Genomic DNA, 24,427 nt, shown 5'->3' on the forward strand with positions numbered 1-24,427 from the left:
GGTACTCTGTGCCCTGGGCTTGCTAGACAGTGATCTCAGAGCCTAGAAAGAACCATGTGGGCTACAAAAAATGACCTGGAGGGCATTAGACGAGACCGCTGAACTGGTGTATGTCCTGAGACTACTGCCAATCAATTTACTGGAGGAGCCCCAGGATATGAAAAATATCTTCCATCTTCATGATACTATTATTATATACTACATTTAAAAAAAGCCTCCAGGTGAAGCTCAGCTCTTGGTGACTTCATGAATGTGTCCATGTAATTTTCTTGGAAAGAGTTTGAAACTGCTTTTTTATTACTATCTTCCTGGATATTTGATATTTCCTGTTGGTACTAACTTACTCCAACCCTGATTAGTTTTCAAGATCAGCTGTTTAGCTGGGTATGTCCTGTATTATTAGCTTCTACAAAAGAAACAAACCTAAACAAGCCCTGAAACCAAACCAAATCTTTATTATGGTCATAGACCAGCATAAGGAGAGTGGGATACAGTCAATTAAAAAGCATAGAAGATACATCAGAGTCTAAAAAAAATTATGAAAAGCTAGAATATATTAAAACAGAAAGTACATATACAAATCTATAAGAATCTAAAAGAAGGGGTAGGAGCATTAGATGGGTGTGGGGAGCAAACAAGCCCTCAAAATGGGAGTTAATCACTGCCTAGTATCTCTGAAGTGGCCACTATATTCATTGATTTATGCATGTACAAATTAATAAATAATCCTCTGTTACTAGACTTTCCTTTGGCAGTGGGATACCCAGCCCCTTACCCTAAAATAGGGAACAAATGAGAAAGCATATAAAGAAAATTGTCTTACGAAAAAGGTGATTTAAATTAACCTATGTAGACTGGGTCAATGTGTGGTTCAGGCAAGGCTTTCGGACCTCCCAAATTACTGAGCCATAGAACTGACTTCAGTGAAATTGGACTCAACTGTTTAGGTTCTAAAAGCAGCGCTGGTACAATTTCACTATTCCTAAAACAGGAAGAGTAGTACTGGGAATAATAAATTCAAACACAACTCCACACAAAGAACTGGCTTTAGACACTATTCAAAATTTTTGCTAATAAGAAGGAACAAACAAAATATCCTGTACTAATAACTAAATGTTCACAATATGAATATGGTTGGAAGAAAACAATTGATACTGACTGCTAATATCATATTACCCTTGATTTAATTAATTCATTTCATTTCATTTCAGGTCATTGCATTTAACTGATGTCCTATTACCCTTGATTACCTCCCAGAGTCACTGGGGGTCAGGCGGCATATAAATTTAATTAATAAAATAAATAAATTTAGTCTGAATTAAAATATGCTCAAGAAATGCTGCACTGTCAAATACAAAAACGTTGTGGCTGCAGTGATGATGTCCTTATTCATAAGCTGTTATTTCTGAATGAAGCTACCCCAGCTCCTGTATCATTTGTTCAATACATCATGTTTCCTTCAGTGAATACAATGTTTTAAATTATTCCATGGCAGATGCTGTCTACAGAAAATATAAATGTTTATTATGCCTCAGTTATTGCTTCTGACATCTTGGCATGCTGCAAACTACTGATGCAAAATGTTAAGTGTATAAAACGAAACATCAATAACCAAACATCAGTCAATGTCAGCTGCACCCAAATAGAACAACAGGATAGCACAAACAGCACAATGAATGGAAACACTGTGATGTTTATATTTATATACAGACAGATGCTTAGACGGATAGACATGCAGAGCTGACAATTTAAACTAATCTGCATGTCCCAAAATATATTTCTGGGTGTTGTTTTTTTTTCCTCCTCTCAAAAAAAGGGTTTTTTTTAAAAAAAAAAAAAAGAAGAAGAAAAATCACTTTCTTCATCTCATCTTCGGAGGGATATGCAAATTATTCCACGCTTGAAATGTTTTGTGCTCAAAATGGCCCTTTGGGGTGTTCAAAGCTTGGAGCACCTCATATTCTAGAGTTTTGTCCCAAACTCAGTACTTAAAGAAGTGCTTTGTTCACAGAACACTGGAGTGTTCTGATAACCCACTTTTGTTTTTTTAAAAATTCTTCCACTCATGGAGATTTGGAAATTTCATTAGCCAATAAAATAGCAGTAGTCACCAGGAGTCAAACTAACTTGATGGCATCTAAGTAGCTAGCTAACTAAAGGATTTATTGGCTGGAGTCCATAGAGAGGAGGAAGTGATGGGTGAAGCACATGCCCTTGGGGCACAAGAAAATTAAGCTAGTTCCTGCCTGGTGTGTGGAAGTAAGATTCATGAGCTGTAATGTAACAGTTACCTCTGTAAGTTCTGTGGGCATCATGCTTTCTTTTTCATGCAAATTGCCAAATGAACAACTATACTTGTTTGCTGAAAGCTGTTGTGCAGACAAGTGGACAAAAGCAAAAACTATCCACAGAATTACTTATAAGCATTTTATTTGGTATAAGCAACTTAATATATGTGTACTGGGTATTTTAACTAGGAAACACCTAAAGCAAATAGTAAAGAAATGTAATTCCCATTTTTTCTTATTTTATTTATGGACTGTACTGTTGAAGTAAAGTGATGACTGCTTTTTCTTTGCTGGACTTGGTTGATTTTCTCTGTGTGTGTGTGTGTGTGTGTGTGTGTGTTTTATAAACAGAATTTGCAAAAGGCACCGTTAATAATTTTTTCCATTACTTGCTACTGGAATTTTTAAAGGCTTTATTGTTTTTTTTAAATCTTCTTGCTGAAATTTTCTGAATATTAGGTAGCAGGTAACACACCCTTTTTAGTGAAAAATGAGGGAGCAATTGGCTTGTTCTCTAGGCTCCCTCCGTGAAAGTTTTTCTACCTTGCCAGCCTAATTATTGCAATTAGAACTCTGTGTGTCAGTGTTTTTTTAATAAAAAAAGCTTCAGTCTTTCATATGATAGTAAATACACAGCAGACACAGGAGCGGTAAATGAAAAAATACTTAATACCAATGTGAAAGCAAAGCCAAAACTTTGTAACCTTTTTTAAAGAAAAGATTTTCCCAAACACTACAAAGTGCAATTTAATTATGGAAAATTGTGTATTACTGATTATTAAATGAATAAGTGGAAGTGACACAGAATCAGAGAAAACAGAGTTTTTGTATTTATCTTTCTTCTTAATTTTCTATATGCGTCACAAGGAATTACAGTTGTTTCCTAGTTGGCCCTAAAAATTCAAACTCATTTTAATCAAACCCTCCACATCTACTTTCAGCCAACCCTAAATAAATACTGATGAATAAAAAAAATTAATTGTAAGCAAAACTTACATCTCAATTTCCCTATAGCCAACAGACAAGTATCTCCAAGTCACTGCTTATCTAAAATCAATATAGACTTTAAGTAGGCTGGATTTTTTTCAATTCTGAGTGAAAAAACAATCTCCAAAATCACAATGATCAAGCTCTGCTCCTCCACATAATCAGAAATTAAATACATGTTTTTTTCACATAACAAATATACTGCCAACCTAACCTAACCTAAGGGCAAAAATAATTGATCCTGAATGGAATCATAATGGAAAATGAAAAAGCACAGAGAAAGGAAGGCAATGCAATATTTGATTAACACTACAAGCATTTAAAAATTAGACTTTATTAAAAAACAAAAAAGGAAAAAGTTAAAATACCTGGGGAGATGATGGACTAAAAGCCACATTGATTACAGATTCAGTGTGTCCTGTCAGTTTATAAGAATAGGTGCTGGAATGCTTCTCATATATGTAAGCCTGGGGAAAAAAAAACATATTTAAAGTTGCCAATAGCACATCAAGGAACTAGAATTTTTGTTTTAAATAACCCTCTTGGCAAAATGTATACTTGTCAAAATTCCAGCCCTTCATATATAAAAGTCAGTGACAATCCAATGGCATGTGGTGAGGAAGATCTACAGTGCAGCTATTGCTCAGGGACATTTGGAGGGAGGGAGAGGTAAAAAAGTTAAGCCCTGCCTATTTTTTAGATGTGTTCACGCACACCTAAAAAGGGGGTAGGGCTTTGATCACACAGTCACAGCCTGGATTTTTTGAGCCCCAGTGTGGACTCTCTGCTACTAACACTGCAACCTATTGCTTGATTGCAGCCAAGACAGGCACTAAGCAGTGGGCTTTGATTTGCTAACTGCTGCTATCCATGTGCATTAACTATGCTAACTTTAGGGTTAGCATAGGTCCTGAAGGCTTAGGAATCTACAGAAATGTGGGCTCCCAATGTGCACCATCATGTGCTACTGGAATAACCTTTCTCTCAGAGCAATACAGAATCCTTTTGTAAAAAGAGGTGTTGCCTGCAGAGAGGAGGTTTATGGTATCCTATAGCCCACAGAAATCCTCCCAGAGCACATAGGCTTGCCTTCTCCATAAATTATATCTAAGTGAACACAAAATGAATTTACAAATCAATTTTCATCACATTTTTATTATGACTTATAGAAGACACATATTTTGTATTTAATATTACTAATGAGAACCAGTTTTGTGTAGTAGTTTAAGGTACCAGCTAGAAACCAGGAGACTATGAAGCCAAATGGAGACTTTGGGCCAGTTGCACTCTCTCAGCCCTTAGGAACAAGGAAATGGCAAGCCACTTACAAAAAGCGTCACCAAGAAAACTGCAGGGACTTGTCCTAGCAGTCACCAGGAGCCAAGAATGACTTAAAGATGCCAAAAAAAAAAAAAAACCCCACCCACTACCACTCAAATACTATTAATAGTATCTTATATAACTAGTACTATCTAATACCTCTAATATTTATATTTTTAATAGTTCAACTACTTCCAGAAACATTTACAGTATCTGTTTTTCAGACATAATTTTACAAATAATATCAAAGTACTTTTAAATAACTCAAATAATCTACACTTATCTACAAAACATGTTTTGACTAAATGTGAGAATAAACTGTTGTTTGCGTCCAGATTATATGAAGGCCATGTGTAAGTTAGCTGCTGGGCCAGTGTGTGTGTATTTTCTGTATTTTGTGACTTGGTTGTCCGTAGAAACTATGGGGTGATAACGGGGGGGGGGGGGAATTAAAATTGGAAAAGACTACCAACTGAGAAATCAATACTGCTAGAAATATGAAATGACAGATGGGAAGTGAAACAAGTGAACAGATGCCTGGAGCAACACTGGCAGAAAACAAGAAGTGTCTGAAGCTGTAAGGATAGAATTCCAACAGAAATATGAAACATAAGAAGCATGGACATGGGACAGCTCAACACAGTGAAAAACAAAATGAATCCACTACATGTTGGCATCTTATGCATTAGCAAATTGGAATTGATTGCAACTGGATACTTTCAGTTAGAAGCTCATACTGTTTACTACTAAGAAAATGAAAAACAAAGAAGGAACCGTGTTCCTTTCATAATTAGGAAGGAAATAGCAAAGACAGTACTTGGGTACAATGCAATCAGTGACCAAATAATACCAATTAGACTTCACTGACATTCCTTTAATATGATGGTTATCCAAGTTTATTCTCCAATCACTGATGTAGAAAATGAGGAGGTTGACAAGTTTTATGGTCAAGTTCAATCTAAAATCAACAGAACATGAAAGCAAGATGTGCTGCTTATGATTGGAAAGTGGAATGCTAAAATTGGAAATATTAAGAAGGAAAATGTAGTTGGACTGTATGGCCTAGGAAACAGAAATTAAGCAGAAGAATGACTTATCACCTTCTGCCAATCCAGTGATTCCTTCATTGCTACCACAGTCTTTGAACAACCAAAAAACATGGATGTTACCAGATAGAATACAGAGCAATCAACCAGGCCATATTGTTGGTACAAGGAGAGGAAAGAGCTCAGTTACAGGTAGTCCTCATGTAACGACCACAACTGGGACTGGAATCTCAGTTGATGAACAAAGTGGTTGTTAAGCAAGACACCCATACGACTGCTTTACTCAATGACCACAATCTGGGCACTCCCAGTTGCAGTTTTAAGCAATCTCCCAGGTCATTAAGTGGATGAAGCAGAAGAGCTGTCTGCTGAAGGATTTCAGCTCGGCACAAAGCTGAAATCCTCCCAGGAGGCAGCTTTTTGAGAATGAAAGGGCTGCCTCTGCCAGACTGTTTCAGCTCCATGTAGAGCTGAAATCCTCCCAGCAGGCAGCCCTTTCACTCTCAAATGTTCCTAAAGCCCGCCAAAGGGTTTGCCCTCCCCTCCATGGATGGAAGGGAAACCCTTCCGGGGCTGGAGGAACAGAGCTCATATCTTCAGGATTTGAGCTCCATTCCTTCTCACCTCTAAGAGGGGAAGGGAAACCTCTTGGCAGTGAGAAGGAACGGAGCTCATATCCTGAAGATTTGAGCTCATTCCTGTACACTGCTGTGTCCCCTCCACTTGCAGCCTTCCCTGTCAGCTTCCAATGGGGAAGCTGGCATAGAAGATTGCAAATGGCGATCACATGATTGTGGGGGGCTTGGTAACCAGTCATAAATGCAAGCTGATTGCCAAGCACCCAAAATGCAGCCATGTGACCGGGGGGGGGGGACATTTCATGACGGCCAGAAGTGCTTTACAGGCCATAAAGCACCCTTTCCGAGGCCATCGTAACTTCAAACCATTGTTAACCGAATGGTCGTTAAGCGAGGACTACCTGTATAACAGCATCACATGGCCAAGGACTGACTGTGGAACATATCACAAACTGCTCATGTGCAAGTTCCAAGTCAAGCTAAAACTAAAGAAGAAAGCCAATGTTTCCATAATATAATCTAGAGCATCTGCCCATTATTTTGAAGGAGAGCATAAAGAATTGTTTGAACTAGAGGAACTATGAAATGAAATCGAGAAGCCTAAGAATAGTAAAGAAAAGTCAATATATGTTCTTTATTAATTATAGAAAGGACTTTGATTGTGCCAGCCATGTGCTTAGAAAAATGGGAATCCAAGAACATTCTCACTACCTTCATGCAAAACCTAGATCAGGAAGTCAGATGGAACATAGCAATACAAACTGGCTGCATGCTGGCAAAGAGGTGAGACAAGGCTGTATACTCACTCTTCCCTTATTTATTCATCCTATATACTGAATATACAGTATATTAAGCTGGATTGGAAGATGAGTATAGTTTTAAAACTGGAGAAAGGAACATCAATAACCTTTGTTGATGATACTATTCTGATAGCTGAAAATGAACATGTACTTCTGTTTTCTGCCACTGGAAAGGGAGAGGGAGAGGGAGAGGGAGAGGGAGAGGGAGAGGGAGAGGGAGAGGGAGAGGGAGAGGGAGAGGGAGAGGGAGAGAGAGAGAGGATAATTCTCTTTTTATATAAACTATGTTGTAAGCAATCTCTATAGGCTGTGCTCAAATTCTGTCCAGTTCAGCATAATTTTTATTTATTTTATTTATATTTCAAATTTAGATACCGTGACTCTGGGCGGTTCACAATAAAACAACAATGAATATTAATTAAAATACAATAAAAACAATATAAAAACACAGTAAAAATAGATTAAAACCAAACACATACACAAATAATATCTTCCAAGATGCTGATGATCAGTAGGATGTTAACATATGGGAGCATCCTCAAGGTGCTAGCTGCCCCCAGGCTTGGATGCACCTTTTTTCATCCCACACCAGTTGGCAGAGCCAGGTCTTGACTGCTTTCCGGAAGGACAAGAGAGTAGGGGCCTGCCTCACCTCTGGGGGGAAAGTATTCCATAAGGCCACAGCAGAGAAGGCTCTCTTTCTGGACCCTGCCAGTCGCCTTTATTAATGTAATATTATTACATTAATTACATTAACATTAATGTAATATTCTGATCTCTTTCCATAACTATTTAAAAAGAAGCTAAGATAGGGGCATAGAATAATACTATATACACAGAACCATACACTCTCAGTGCACATGTGAACAACATGCACATATTTTTTAATAATGGATACATTTTCTTCTCTTGCAGTAATGTACATATGAGGGAGAAAGAGGAGAATACTTGCATATTTAACAATTCTTGGACCACACACATACGCACAGAGTATTATCAACATTTCCTTCTTTTGAAATTTCTCAAAAGTTTCATTTGTGTATTTCACTTGTGTATTCCATGTTTCATTTGAGTATTAATCTCCAGATCAACATGGATTTGGTTTAATAGCTTCATGGGTTTACAGGTTTAATGCTGCATATATGCAACTTTTGATCCTGTCACTATAACTGAAGGGTCAAGGTGTAGGTTATTGGATCACAATCCCACTGCATGCATTCACAATGGCGAAGGTTCCTACTGTCTCTAACCATAAGTATACAACATTCTTCAAACGTGGCTCCCTGCCAGACTCTTGTAACACATGCATCTCTGTGTGATTTCAAGTAGAAAAGCAGAAGGTGAGAAAAGCAGCTGGGGGCAGAAGCTGCCAAGAAGACAGAAAAAGACCAAAAAAGAAAAGTTCCAGGAATTTTATTCTATTGCTTTTTAACTTGCAATTATCTCCAAGCCTCTGTTACAATGGTATTTGGTAGTAATTTATATGGCAGGAAATACATATGCAAATCTGCTGTCAAAGAAATTCTGCTCTAAATCTCTAATTAAAACAATTTAGAAAGGGATACCTTCATATCCAAAGTCTCACAGATCATGTTAAATATCTGTTTCACACTGAATAGTTACTGTGACTTGGGACTTCTTGTTGTCTTCTAACCACTGATTGTATTCTCTATGATATTTATGATTCTCCTTTCTCTAACCAATAAATACAATATAATTCCATCTACTCACCGTATTACTTGGATGACATTCAACAATAGTAGAGTAGCGATTAAGCTGCTGGATTAGGTAACCTACCTACAATTACTGCACAATTGCCCTCATCCCTCATGCTAGCAAGATTCTCCTTAAGATCATATAACGTTTGGCACTGACCATCAAAGGGGAATTACCAGATGCTCAAGCTGGCTTCAGAAGGGGTCATGGCACTTGTGGTCATATTGCAAATGTACGCTGGATCATGGAAAAATCTCAAGAATATATCAAAAGAACATCTACATCTGCTTTATTGACTACAAGAAAGCCTTCGATAGTGTTGATCATGACAACATGATCATGTGGAGAACCCTAGAAGACCTGGGGGTGCCAACACATCTGGTCAAGTTGGTGCAGTTACTGAACACAAATCAGGAAGCCACTGTGCGAACACCATATGGAGATACTGACTGGTTCAAGATAGAGAAAGGAGTGAAGCAAGGTTGCATTCTTTCACCTTTCTTATTCAACCTGTATGCCAAAGTGATCATGAGGAAGCTGGAACTTGAAGAATGAACAATTGGTGTACAGTAAAGATTGGAGGAAGGAGCATCAACAATCTTCAACATGCTGATGACACAACTCTCCTCTCAGAAACCAAAGAAGGCCTGAAACATCTGAGCAAAAGGAATAAAGAAGAAAATGAGAAATTTGGCCTCTTCTTGAACATCAAGAAGACCAAGCTCACGGCCACTGCAAGGAATGGAAATGTCAAAATAGTAATTGTTGGTGAAGCGATCAAATGCATGCAGGAATTCACTTTCCTAGGATAGCAGATTGATCAAAGTAGTGAATGCAGTCCAGAAATAAAGTGTGGAATTGCACTAGATCACACAGCACTGATGCGCACGAATCGAATATGGAAAAGCAAGGACATCAGCCTGGCAACTAAATGCAGATTAGCCCCCACTATCACGCTTCCCATATCTTCCTATGGTTGTGAAAGTTGTACCATGAAAAAACTAGACAGGAGGAAAATCGACTCATTCAAGCTGTGGTGTTGGAGAAGGCTTCTGTGCATTCCTTGGACAGCAAAGGTAACAAACAAGCAAGTTCTGGAGCATATAAAACCAGACATATTGCTGGAAGGCAAAATCACAAAATTCCGCCTTACTTATTTCGGCTATGTCATATGATCAAATTCACTGGAAAAGGCAGTTATGATCAGAATGGTCAGCGGTAAAAGGAAATGAGGCAGCCAAGAAACATGGTGACAAGACACCATGAAAGCCAACACCAACCAGAGCATAAAGCAACTGAAAGAAGCCATACAAAATTGGAAAATGTGGAGAGAGCTGGTCCATAGAATTGCCGAGAATCGGACATGACTGAATGGATAGCATCATCATCAACCTATAGGCCAAGTCCCTACTTGACCACTGTTCACTGGGTGACTTTAGGCCAGTCAGTCTCTCTCTGCCCAGTCTACCTCACAGGTGAATATGCATGCAACCAATAAATGAGAAAGGCACCATATCATCAACTATACTCTTGATCCAACAACCTTAACAGATTTGAGCATCCATTCCCCTTCCTCCCTGCAATATAGACTATGTTACCATAATCATCGTGATATATATATATATATATATATACACACACACACACACACACACACACACATACATACACACACACCTTTATGCCACTTCAATTATTTTGACTCTGCTTTTGACTCAAAAGCAGCAAAATTCAAATAACATGACAGTAATACAGTAATCATAAAATAAATTGTCTAAAAAACATCATAACCATATTAATCACTATAACAATTACAGTATTATCATCATAAAATCTAGTATCGTACATTGTCATAATCTGATTACATGGCAAAAAAAAAAAAATCTGACTACTCATGCCTCAGTCCCTAAAAACTTTGGAAAACGTATTTTCAGAGTTTTTCTCAGTATTAGAAATGTGAGCTCAGGTGTTATATCTGGTGGTAGATCATTCCACAGGAGGGGAGCTCATGTAGAAAATGACATATAGTACTAGTATAGCCCTATACTCTTTGGCCTAAAAATGAACTTACTGAGATACATGAAGCCCCTGAAATCCACAGACTGCTTTCTTTCCCAAAAGTTGAGCAGAGAATTTGGATCCACCTCATACAGCTTCACTGAGCACGATGTTAGGTACAAGGGTAAGGAGTACAGAAGCAAGAGACAAACTGATAACTCTTCAATAAAGAGTAAAAACTTCTATTTATACTGTCTTTGCTCATCTTATTATAAACTTAAAGGTTCTTTAAATCATTCAAAGCAAATTAATAAAATAAAAACAGTATTAGAAAGCACTATGTTAATTAATTGGAATCCACTACAGTTTAACCATCATGAGTCACGGCTTCAGTCCATGAAGAACCATGCCAACCTATTTTTAGAGGTCTCTAACCTATTTTTACAAGTAAGAAACAGCAGGATAAGCACCTGCAAGTTTTGTTTACAATAACTTTGCATGGTGATGGGTTTTTATGCCAAAAGGAAATATGGTTTTAATTTTGGTTTAAGCCATCTTGCCAACACATATTCTTCCTTGTCAAACCCTGGAGGATTATGGAAGGCAGTTTGCGATTAATATCTTTAGTTGCATTGTCTATTTTGGCATCTTGTTCAGTGCACATATTTTACAAGGTGAAAGCACTATGTTTTATAAATGCAAATAAATTACAAACCACTGTTACACAGTTATTGGGAAGAGGAAGCTTACGTAAAAGATCTATTTCTAGCCTTCCATGTCTGAAGGCTAGTATCATTGATTGCCAGAAAACCTGGTGAGGAGATTAAAAAAAGAGCCACTCTCCACTGCATCACATATTCGTTCTCCATTCTCAGTTTAAACCTCAGAGGGATGGTAACTATTTAACGGCCAGCAACGCCTCATGGAACATCTTCTACCCCATCATGGTTACCAACAATATAGCTATCCAAGGGGAAAATACAATCTACTTTCCATATTTCAAATGTGCACATTTTATAAACTTTGACCATATTGTGTCTTCAGAGCAGCCCCTACCTTATTAGATTTTAGGAAATTATTAAAAATAGAATGAGTTAAGAGGACCTTTGATGTTTGAACATGACCATCTGGTTATTTACTTCTTGTTAATTATTTATTCTTTTTAAAATGTATCTTTTAAATTTGATTTTGTGATTTTAATTTCTCATTATTTGATTGCACTGTGACATTTTTTTGGAACTTACTCATTGTAACTTGACAAATGTCAGCTGATTGGGTTGGCTCAAAATCAAATCAATAAATATAATTCAGATCACCTATACATTATTCTTCACAAAATACAGCTTGTTCAGTACACAGCGGCTATTTTGCTTGCAATATAATCTTAAGAATATCAAAGATAAAGTGTTAAAATTTGCTATAAACCTTATATCCACCACCCTCAATGACTTACCTCACTGAGTGTCTCATGTCTCTAACATTCAAAGTTTATTTTCTACCATCTTCAGCACTTTTCTTCCTAATTATTCTCTAGGTTCATAACTGGATTTACCAATTATAATTACAGATTCATATGATTAAACACTAAAAAGAATATTACAAAGTGAAATAGCTAGCTTATGATTATCCAAATAATCAGATATGACAGAAGTCTAAAACGCAGTCTCAGAAAAAAAAGTGCTGTAGCAATCACATAAAAATTCCAAGATTTCACATTTCTGGAACTTTAAAATTATATATGGAAATGAAAATCCAGAAATATCGTTTATTAACCTACTGAGACACCTTTTGTGCATAAGAAGATAGAAGCTTCTGCCTGACATTTTCAGCTTCCTACTATTTCCTCTAAAGTCTTATATCTATTCATAATCAGAGCAGAAGTAGCAAGTTTTCAAATAATTTTTATTTCACTTCTGATGCTTTTCCCAGAGCCTGACTAATAAGCAAGGTCATTTCTCTTTTAAAAAGGAAAAAAGTGGACCCAGGAAACTACAGACCAATCAGCTTAACATTAATACCTAGGAAAATACCTAGAAAAAAATAATGAACCAGTGGGTTTGAGAGCACTTAAAAACTAACAAGGTGATTACTAGAAGCCAGCATGGATTTGTTAAAAACAGATCACACAAGGCAAATCTTACTGCTTTCTTTGACAATGTACTAAATTGGTAGACCAAGGCATGCTGTAAATGTAGTGCACACAGACTTTAGTAAAGTATTTGATAAAGTAGACCATAGCCTTCTTGATATACTGGACCAATGTGGGATGAATAGTCTCACTACCAGATGGATTTGCAGTTGGCTGAACAACCATAGTCAATGGGAGGTAGTTAATGGCTCTAAGTCCACATGGAGGAAGGTATGTAGTGTGGTATCCTAGGTCCTAGGTCCCATTCTCTTTAATATCGTCGTAAACTATTTAGACAAAGGAATAGAAGAGATGTTCATAAAAACTGCAGATGACACAAAGCTGGGTGGGATTGCTAACATCCCAAAAGATAGGCACCTGATTCAAAAGGAACTTGACAGTCTTGAACATTGGGCCCTACCCAACAAAATGTTGTTCAGTGGTAAGAAATGTAAGGTACTGCATATAAGCAGGAAAAAGCAGATGCCCTGGTGTAAGTTAGATGGTACCTGGCTCAGCAATGGTACTTGTGAGAAAAATCTTGGCGACTACAGATTAAACATGAGCTTGCAGCTGCCAAAAGAACCAGTGCAGTTTGGGGCTGCATCAAGAGAAGTACAGTGTCAAGATCACAGGGAGCGATAGCACTAGTTTTTTGCACTGGCCAGACTGCACCTGAAATACTATGTCCAGTTCTGGTCACAACAAATATAAAAAGGACAATGAAGAACTGGAATAGCCTACCTCCTGAAGTCTTGGGCAATCCATCACTGGAGTTTTTCAAGAAAGAATTGCACAGCCATTTGTCTTGGATACTATGAGGATTCCTGCACAGGTAGGAGATTGGTTTAGATAACCTCCAAGGTCCCTTCAAACCCTATGATCCTATTCTTGCTTCGTATTACACATACATTTCTATCATTTTATATATATATGTGTGTGTGTGTGTGTGTGTGTGTGTGTGTATGTGCATATAGCAGCTGGATAGTGTAGTGATTAGAACACCGCCTTTGATCCAGGAGACCGGGGTTCAAATCCCGGCTGGTACCTACCTTACCAGTAGGCGTCCTTGAGCAAAGACCCCCTAACGCTTCACCTGCCTACCTCAAATATGAGAGTGACACGAACTAAGAAAGTCATGCTGGCTCGGACGTCACCCAGATTAACAAGGTCCATGCCAGATGTTGGGGAACCAGGACAATCTGATGTTAAGTGGGCTACTGGAACAAACCATACATGGACGAGGCAAGAGAATTTGGAATTGATGGAATGCTACTACAATAGCAGACCTAATGAGAGGGGATATATGAAACGTATGAGGGAACTATGGATAGACAGAAGGCCTACATCTACACTAACTGAGAAACTAGTTACCCAGAACTTCAACATAGTGAAGAGGAAGCTGCTCTCACAACTTGAGATAGACCAACTCCACATTACAACCCAGACTCAAGCAGACTGGAAGAACAACTGGATGTGCAGCCAACACCTGAAGCTGGAATGTCACTGCCACTCCCTCCATTACAGAGCACAGCAGCTGATATGAGGCATAAGATCATGGATAAACTAGCTACAGTCAACCCTCGAATCCGATTACCAAGGCTCAGTGGAGAAGTACCATCAGATAGTATGCTAGAAGATGCCAACAGAGCCCTCCAGACAATCCCTACTATCACCATAATTGAAACCAATGAATTGGTATACGCTACAGCTGCTGTAATCCTGGAAATGCTTGGCTACGTGATCAAGAAGAACAGCAGTACATACCCACCCTGGAAAATGAGATTGGAGGCTAAGATCAAGGCAACTCAGAGAGAAGTCAGTCAGCTGGTGGAACTACAGAAGGGTGTGAAGATTAAGGATAAGACTTGGCTACTGAAAAAATATATGGGCCTGACTCCATCTGAAGCCCTAGAGACTGCTAAACAAAGGCTCACAGCACTGGCTGCCAGGCTAAGGAGATACACTAGAGAAGCAGAGGCCAAGAAGATAAATGCCCTGTTCTCCAAAGAACCATCCAAAGTGTACTCCCAACTGCAGTGCAACCACAGAGTAACAGCTGAGCCACCAGCAGCGGAAACTGAACAGTACTGGAAGAATATATGGGAGAAAGAGAAGACACATAGCACCAATGCAAAGTGGCTGCAGGACCTCAAAGCAGACCACAGCAATCTCCCAGAACAGGAACCAGTCACTATCACAGTAGCAGACATCCAACAGCGGGTCAAGAACATGAAAAGCTGGACAGCACCTGGCCTGGACATGATCCACACCTGCTGCCTAAAGAAACTAACAGCAGTGCATGAATGCCTAGCAGCACAGATGAACCAACTGCTAGCAACAGGCTCCCACCCAGACTGGCTAACACAAGGAAGGACAGTGCTGGTCATGAAAGACCCTCACAAGGGAACAGCGCCATCCAACTACTGGCCAATAACCTGCCTCCTCACAACATGGAAAGTTCTATCAGGCATCATAGCTGCCAAGCTACAAGACCATATGGGCCAGTACATGAGCACAGCTCAGAAGGGCATTGGGAACAACACCAGAAGCTCAAAACACCAGTTACTCATAGATAGAGCAGTCGCCAAGACTCAAGGTCTAGACAGACCAATCTGAGCACAGCCTGGATTGACTACAGGAAAGCCTATGACTCAATGCCACACACATAGATCTTTGAATGCCTGGCGCTATACAAAGTCAACAGGACACTAAGGACCTTCCTCAAGAACTCAATGGGACTGTGGAAGACAACACTGGAAGTCAACTCAAGACAGCTCGCATAAGTGGCCATCAAGTGTGGCATATACCAAGGTGATGCACTGTCCCCACTGCTGTTCTGCATAGGCTTAAACCTCCTCAGCCAGATAATCACAAAGACTGGATATGGGTACAGGTTCAAGAGTGGAATCACCATCAGCCACCTCCTCTACATGGATGACATCAAGCTGTATGCTAAGAGTGAACAAGACATTGACTCACTGATCCACCTGACAGATCTACAGTGAGGACATTGGGAAGTCACTCGGACTGGAGAAGTGTGACAGGATGATAGTAAAGAGAGGGAAAGTAGTTAAGACTGATGGAGTGGAACTACAATGGGGCACACAGCAGACATAGAGACCAGCTATAAATACCTTGGTGTCCCAGTCACATGGGAACCATGAGGAGGAGGCAAGGAAGACAGCAATATCCAAGTACCACCAAAGGATAAGACAGGTCCTGAAGAGCCAGCTCAATGGGAAGAACAAGATCCATGGCATCAACATGTACGCCCTGCCAGTCATCAGATATCCTGCCGGTATAGTGAGCTGGCCAAAGGAAGACATGGAGGCTGCCAATGTGAAGACCTGGAAGCTCCTCGCAATGCACAGAAGTTTCCACCCCAAGTCCAACACCCAGAGACTATACACCAGCCAGAAAGGGCAGGGTCTGGTGAGTGAGATCCTGTGGGACTTCATATCCAGACAGACAGGCAGGTACTTGTCTACTACCACGATGTACCAGACCAGAAGACAGTGGTAGTGATAGATGTAGCAGTGCCAAGTGACAGCAACATCAGGAAGAAGGAGCATGAGAAGCTGGAGAAGTACCAGGGCCTGAAGGAGGAAATAGAGAGGATGTGGAAAGTAAAGCCCAAAGTGGTCCCAGTGGTGGTACGGGCACTCCTAAGCTGGAAGAGTGGCTCCAACAGATCCCAGGAACAACATCAGAGCTCTCTGTCCAGAGGAGTGCAGTGCTAGGAACAGCTAAGATACTGCGCAGAACCCTCAAACTCCCAGGCCTCTGGTAGAGGACCTGAGATTGAGGAAGACACATACCACCCATAGGGGTGAGAGGGGAATTTTTTTTTTAAATGCATTCATTCAAAATAATGGAGTATATCATTTAAAACACATGCAAAGAAAAGTACTGGGTGCACCATTTTTTGGAACAGCCATTTTTTTACTCAACAAGTATTTTCATATTATTTTCAATAATTCCTAAGATGTTTCAACAAATATGTCAGCACAATCTATTTACTTTTTATATGTAAGCCACCTGTGATACTTCTATAACATTATTATGTTTATAGACCAATAAGTATTTTAATTAAAATATGTAGCCTTATTTTAAGAAAAAGATCCTTGAACTATATGAATTATTCAACCAAAAGAGAAACCTTTTTTAAAAGAGGACACAAACGAATGTTTCTAATGTCCTGTCTTCTAATGTCCCGTCTTCTTTCCAAAGGAAAAAACAGAAAAGGCTTCACCAGTTTTGCCTGGTCTATAGCCAAATATCGAGATAAATTGGTTCATATTGCCACCCATAACTAGGGCCATAAGAAAGTACTTATTGTGCTTGCTGTCATTTTGATTTCTTTTAACTTGGTATACTCACTGTTATTTTCTTTATTGTCTTATTCATTGTTTCTAATTTTACTACTCTGTAATTTTAATTTGTTATAAAGTAACTTCTGTACAAATAAAATAATTCATTCTATTGGGAAGAACATTAAAATCTGAGTCCAACTCTCATAACAAATTGACACTGCAAAGTAATCCCCATTTAAAAATGGCTGGGAAAACTTTTTTGGAGAATTTGGGATGAAAATTGGTTTAGTGCTAACAGTCAGATAAATACATAATGATACCTTTAAAAACTCTGAAGCACTGCAAAACGAAAATAACTTACTTGATGTAACTAAATGGCAATATAAACAGTTAAAATACTTGTTAGTTTCATGGTTTGGGTCTGATGCTGTCAGCCCCACTGGGTAGATCAGTCCAGGAAATCAATTCCATGGGAAGACAAGAATTACTTTTACTGGGATTGGCATTAATAACAGAATCTTGTGGATCTGATTATGCTGTATCTCCTCCTTCTTATACTCCAGTGAATCAAAAGGTGTCTGCTTGAGGTGCTTCCAAATGTTATCTCGTTTCTCAGGACTTAAAAAATGTTTCAGCCCCTTTTGCTTAGGCAACAGTTCTTGCATATTTCTGTCAAGGTTATCTTTCTTACTCGCTACAGGTACTCGCGGCTTCCAGAACCTGGGAAATACCGGGTGTATTGAAGAAAGCTTTATAGACACCAAACCAGCAATTTACTATCATGAACGTTTTAGTAACCTTACAAAACCAATTTCAATTATACACAACAAATATGGAATAAAGAATTGGAATATTCTACTCTGCAAAATCAATGGCTCCAGGTTTTAAGAAATGTTAAGTATATTTTATACTATTTAAAAACTGCAAAAATACTTTTTCAGGTTTATTGGACTTTTCGTTGGATCTTTTAAAAAGGCTAATAGTTACCATTTTTATGTTGAAGATATAATAAATTTTGAGGCACTCTATTGTCTGCAGGTAGCGACTTATTTGTTAGATAGTATTACCATGGTCCTTAAAGGAAGTTTAAAGTTCAAAGTTGTCAATGTGTTGTTAGACAATATTCCACAAGTTTAGAATTTCAATTTATAAGGAACTTTGAACAAGCCATGCCCAAACTGTTGTGAATAAGATAATTATATACTCCTAGAAAGATGTTTGTACACCATATTGTAAATGTGGCTATATCAAATTTGTCAACTCTTAGCTTTTGAATTAGCTTTATTTCAGCAAAAAGACAAGGTTGGATAATCCATACAGTCTAGATTTAACTCAATATTTAAAACTTGGATTGCAAAGATTTGTACAAATATGTAATTAAGATTTTTATATTCAAGAAAGTAGTGAAACCTCAAAACCTTGGATTAATTTTAGTTATGCTTTTTGTTTGCTTTCCTTTTGTATTTAGTTTTTTATCTCCATTTTCTATCTTTATTTATCTTTTTCTGTACTTTCCTTTCTTCAATTAGTTTTGCTTAGGTTTTTCCTTTTCTGCCTACAGTATTTCCTCTAATATTGTTATAGTGTATATATTTGTCATTATGTGTTTATATAATGCCTTTATAAGACGCAGTAACATTTTAATTGAAAAAAATCTGTTTAAAATTACTTTATCTGCAGAGGTAGATAGATCCTGCTCTTGTCAGATAGTGTAGTGGGTATATTCCAAGTACCTCCACTTCTATGACTTTCTGTATATTTCTCAGATAGTTCATATGTCTTTTCAGTCTGGCAATATGTGCCATTTAATTTCCTTTCAGCCGCATTACACTGAGATGCCTCATACATATTACAGCTGTTCCCCTCTCAGTCCTGATATGACTAGAGTTTTTTTTTTCTGCGCAAAATAAAAAATACAGTTCTTAAAAACATTTTAGGGTTAGGCTGGGTGCGAAGATCTACCAAAGATGGAAAGAGGGGGAAAAAAAACCTGGCTCTTTGTTACTTCCCATGCTATTATCTAATTAGAAGAGAAGGAATGCTGGTACCGAAATCTCAGCCTTAGACTGTCAAGGCAATATGCAGCTATAGTACATGCATCTCCCTCACCATTGCAAGAATCTACAAGTTGGACCTCACTTTTTCCTGCAGGTTATTGCCAGAAAGGTGCATAATACAGCACTTTTGGCAACTGGAATACCATATATTGTCAGAATTAAGCTACTATACATACGCATTTATCTTCAGATCCACAAGCAATGAATTGGCCACAAGGAGAAACACTGATTCCACATGGATGACAGCGGCAACTATGACCTTCGAAACGGCGCTCACACCTGCAGAAGTTAAATAAATTTAAGTACTACACATTTTAAAATAATTGCTTCTAAATTTACTCATTCTTTTCAGTGGGTGCATATCCTATTTATCTCTACCATACAATCAACATCCAAAAGAGAGTGATATACCATAACGTGCTCCAGTTGCTGAAAAAAATAAAGAGAGTTTAGGTATCACAATGAAGTCAGTAAGTTGCATTCATGTTAAGTATCTCAATGTAATAGTATCTGGTGCAGATTTATTTATGACTCTTGCACTGTTAGCTAGATGCAGAACTGTAATTGACTTTCTACTTTATTAGGACTATTCCACTATTTCTGTATGTTCAACTTGCTCTCCTCTGGGCATGACACCTGTTGTGGTTGGGAAAAGAAGAAGTCCAATCCACTTAGGTCAGCTTATGTTTCCTATATATTTTGTAGTGTTCATTTAAAAAAAACTATATTTTACTTAATCCTAGTAAAATTTTTATATTTAAGTTTTTACTACATAAATGTAAGAAGGGTCTTACATTATGAGACTATGGTGATGTATGATAGAACATATGTATGCTTATTTTTTATTTTTATTTATTTATGTATCAAATTTGTTATTTAGATACATGAGCAAGCATTCAACAACAACAAAAAATTAGAGTAAGGGAAATGTTCCTATTTTAGCTGAAAATGGACAATTGACATGAAGGTCTATGATTTTACTTCCTCAAACTTGAAAAATGGGTTGTAAGGATTTGATATCTTTCGTTGAATACTCCTCAGTTTATTTTCCAATATCATTTTCAGTTTCTTATCCAGGTTCAGTAACTTTTCAACACCGTTCTACATGATGTTCTCATCAGATAAATTTAAGAAATATTAATTAACAGGCAATGGCATAATATGGCTAAATAGTTATTTAGAAAACTCTCTTTAATTGCAAGCATTAATAAGTTAAAAACATCCTTGAGTGCAGCTTGACTCCAGTTTTCTTGGCAATAATACGGAAGCCATTTGCCATTGCCTTTTTCTAAGACCTTCCAGTCTACCCTATAGTCCTGGGATTTTCTAGTGGTTGCCCATCCAAGTACTAATCAGGTTCAACCCTGCTTAGTTTTTTTGAGAGTAGCCAAGGTTGGTGACATGTCGCCATCTGTTTCAGCAAGCAATTACTAGATAATATTTATCTCAAAGGAAATTGTATGCGGCTTTGCAATGGGCATTATTGAGAGTTCAGTGCTGCAGAACATATCCAATAAATCATCTGGATAAAATAAAAGAAACAAATATTCCTACTACTAAACAGAGAGGGCATTCCATAACTGAGTCCCATATCCTCTTTGTTTTGTGTCTGAATGTGATGAAACTCTAAGCAAAACTTCACTCCCATATTCAAGCAGGGGAAATAGAGAGGTATTCATTATATATATAGTTCTTTAAACATAATTTTAAAAAACCTTGCAACTTAAACTGCACCCAGAAACTAACTGGAAAGCCAGTGCTTTGAATATCAGGGTAATTTTTGCCTGATATCTAGCACCAGTCAGTATTTGAGCTATTGCATTTTGGAGAGCTGGAACTTCACGCTGCTTTCAAAAGCACACACATATATATTTGGATTTAACTTTTGTCTCTCTGATTAATTGATGAGAATTTGTTACACTGTAGTAACAGCTAATTGGTTAACTCTTGGAATTCTCTGATTTATGTATAAGGATGGTGGCCCCTGGTTTATGGAAATAGAAACTCATTTAGTCTGTTCCAAAGGCATAAAATAAGTTCCAAGGCTTGTAGATCTTATTTGTTAGAAAAAGTTTAAATATTGACAATCTAAACTGCTTTAAAATTTGGCTGGAAAACAAATTAATAGGTTTATACATCAGCTTTTTTACACTGGAAGCATAATACTATAATACACAATTATGAAATCCAGGCTAATAATTCTCATAATATACAATCATGAAATCCATCATATATCTCTAAGGATAAACATGGATCAAGATGTTCACAGATCATGTAGAATATGTATCTACTCCCTTCCCCACAATTTACCATACGGCCATAGAAACAATCAATAATTCAAATGCCACATACTGCTGAAAGGAAAAATATTTTCAAATGTTTCAAAGAAATCAGCTAACTGGTGGTATTCTATGTAATTAAATCCTTATCACATAACTTGTAGGTGCTACAAGAAAGGCTGGGGCAACTGGCATGTAGAGTAATGTTCCTCGCATGCAGTCTATAAGCAGGAAATAGGCAGGAAATGCCACAACGAATATCTGGAAAGTCTAAAGCAAACCAAATTGCCAATTTCTCTATGCTCTTCACATTACAAATCACACAAATATAAGTGTACAAATACATGACAAATGGCATTTCACTAATTTGTTTAAACTATTTAATGACCCACCTGATTTTTCTCTACTAAAATTATGCTTCTGAAAAAATGATTACCATTTATTTATTGTATTTGTAATCCTTCATTCCACCAAAGAATAGCAATCTCAGTGACTCATTACAGAAAGATTACATTTGTAAAATATGAACCTAGAAGTAATTCCACTAGCAGCAGAAGGTACCCCCAACTGTGGCAATACAGAGAGAATGACTACTTCTGCAATTTTAAAAGTCTGAATTGGCTCATAAGGGAGAATAAGATCTTTCAAATAACCTGGGTCCAAGTCATATATAACTCTATAGGTCATAATCAGCACTTTGTCATGGGTCCAGGAACAGACTGCCAGCAGTGGAAGGGTTTTAAGAAGGGAGTTGCATATTCCTTTTAACCAGTTCTAGACATCAGTCTGGTTGCAGCATTTTGGACTAGCTCTTTTCTGTTTCTGAGCTTTTTCTCAGAATGTGTTATGGTAGTTCAAAAGCCACTACCAAGGCATGTGTCAATACAGCCAAATCTGACATCTCTAGGAATGTGTAGAATTGCTCACGACCCTTAACTGTGCCAACACATTTCTGGACACCACAAAAACCTAGGTAGCCAGGTTCATCAGTAAATCCAAGAGAACCCCCAGACTCTGAGTTTTCACAAATAAAATTACCCCATCCAGCACAGCTTGGAGCACCTCTGTCTTATCCTGACTATGTTTCTCCCAGCACGACCTTCTGAATCCTCACTTCAAGGACTGGTGTCTCATTGCTCTGCTCAGTCCACAAGCTTGATTGTACTGTACAGGTACTCCTCATTTAGCAAACACAATTGGGACTGGCAACTTGGTCGTTAAGCAAAGTGGTTGCTGAGTGAAACTGTGACTGTGCTTATGATCTTACTTCAGCTTTCCTTTGCTTTACAGACCTGTGAAGGTCGTAAATGTGAGGATTGATTGTAAAGTTACTTTTTCATCACCGTCGCAATTGTGAACAGTTGCTAAATGAAGACTACCTGTAACTGACACTGGCTTATCAAAAATGATTATTGACACTGTAGACTATTACCCCCACACTCCTGGCCTTCTGTAAGGCTTTGAAGACCTGGTTCTGCCACCTGGTCTGGGGTGGGAATACCTCAAGCATGGGGATGGCTAGCCCCATAGAGGCCTTCTGCCTTCAGCCTCAGATTTTTCATCCTCTTGGACTCTCCTCCTCTTTAGTAATGTTTTTAATTAAGGTTTTATGTATTTATATATTATATGTTTTAATGTTTGTTGTGAATCGCCCAGAGTTCCCACATTGGGGGGAGATGGGCGGTTGAAAAATGAAATAAATAAATAAATAAATAAATAAATAAATAAATAAATTTCTGGTAATTTGTAAGAAAATTGTATTTTTAGTGCAGATATGAAACTAGGCATGAGGATCTAAGGGAGCATACATTTGAAAACCCATGGTTGGGAAAAAGAGGAGAGAACTACCACAACCTGTGGGCTTCTCATTTCTGGGAGGATCTGGTCAGCCAAACAAATGTGTAGTTAGGATTTTGATGTGATCCAATGGTTTTTACATTCTTTCTCTTTTTTACATAAAAGCTTCCTAATTTATACACCTAAGCAACTGCTGTTGCCTCTGATAAAATATTTTGAAACAGTTCTACAGTTTCACTATTAGAACTTTTGATCCAGAGGACTATGGTATCCTGCCATAAATGGAGGAGGTGCCAGTTTAAAAAAAAAATGTGTGTGTGTATATATATATATATATATACATATATATATATATATATATATATATAAAATAAAGAATGTCTACATAATTTGGAATTCAGATTTTAATGTTTCTAACTAACTTTTCCTAATAGACTTAGCATTAAGAGACAAAATGGACAAGACCATGCAGCCCCACAAAGTCAACTGCAGCTGAGATCATAATACCCCACCATGATGTTATATCAAACCAGTCAACAGCACTGGGAGAGGCAATGCAAATTAGATGGAATTTAAATAGAAGAGGAGGGGAGAAAAAGGAGGAGGGAAAAATTAAAGACTCCAGAAGTAACCAGCAGTATAGCATACTATACTACATAATTCAGCATTACAATATAGATAAACTACTTATCCAGATTTTATTTTTAACTATTTTACCATTCCCCCTCTATTCTTAAATTAATGTTTTAAAAGGAGACAGCAAATAAGTAACCTGTTTAAAAAATTTAACTTTTTACTATTCATGAATAGTAGTTAAACCAATTGATAGGAAAAACACAAGGATATAAAACAGTTAATATTTTATCCCAAATATCTCATTTTACTATATTTAGACATTTGCTAGGAGTAATAAGCCATTACTGTTTGAAAAAAAAAGTGCTAATTCCTATTAAAAAGGTAAGGTTTGTGTTTTTTTTAAAACAAAGTTGCCTCCAACTTCTTCCAGACCAATCTTTTTCCAAAACATTTGAGTTAGACATTCTCTGTATTTTAATGATTTACAGAGATCTCCCATGTGTGCTTTCCTGTACTGCTTCTGTAGTTTGTAACCCTATAT

At 37.7% G+C, this 24,427-nt stretch overlaps 1 protein-coding gene across 1 annotated transcript in view; it reads right to left on the reverse strand.

Moving 5' to 3' along the window:
- Window positions 1-24,427, reverse strand: part of WDR27 (WD repeat domain 27) — a 79,828-nt gene that overhangs the window by 19,085 nt on the left and 36,316 nt on the right. The window contains exons 22-23 of the mRNA XM_088143220.1: window positions 19,411-19,513; window positions 3,644-3,742 (exon numbers count right to left, since the gene is read on the reverse strand). Coding sequence (XP_087999346.1) covers window positions 3,644-3,742; window positions 19,411-19,513 — 202 coding nt within the window. The remainder of the gene's footprint in view (window positions 1-3,643; window positions 3,743-19,410; window positions 19,514-24,427) is intronic.

Source organism: Python bivittatus, unplaced genomic scaffold, assembly GCF_059951505.1.
Source record: "Python bivittatus isolate LINGU-HERP-01145 unplaced genomic scaffold, Pbiv_v1 ctg000020_np1212, whole genome shotgun sequence".
Classification (NCBI taxonomy): Eukaryota; Metazoa; Chordata; class Lepidosauria; order Squamata; family Pythonidae; genus Python; species Python bivittatus.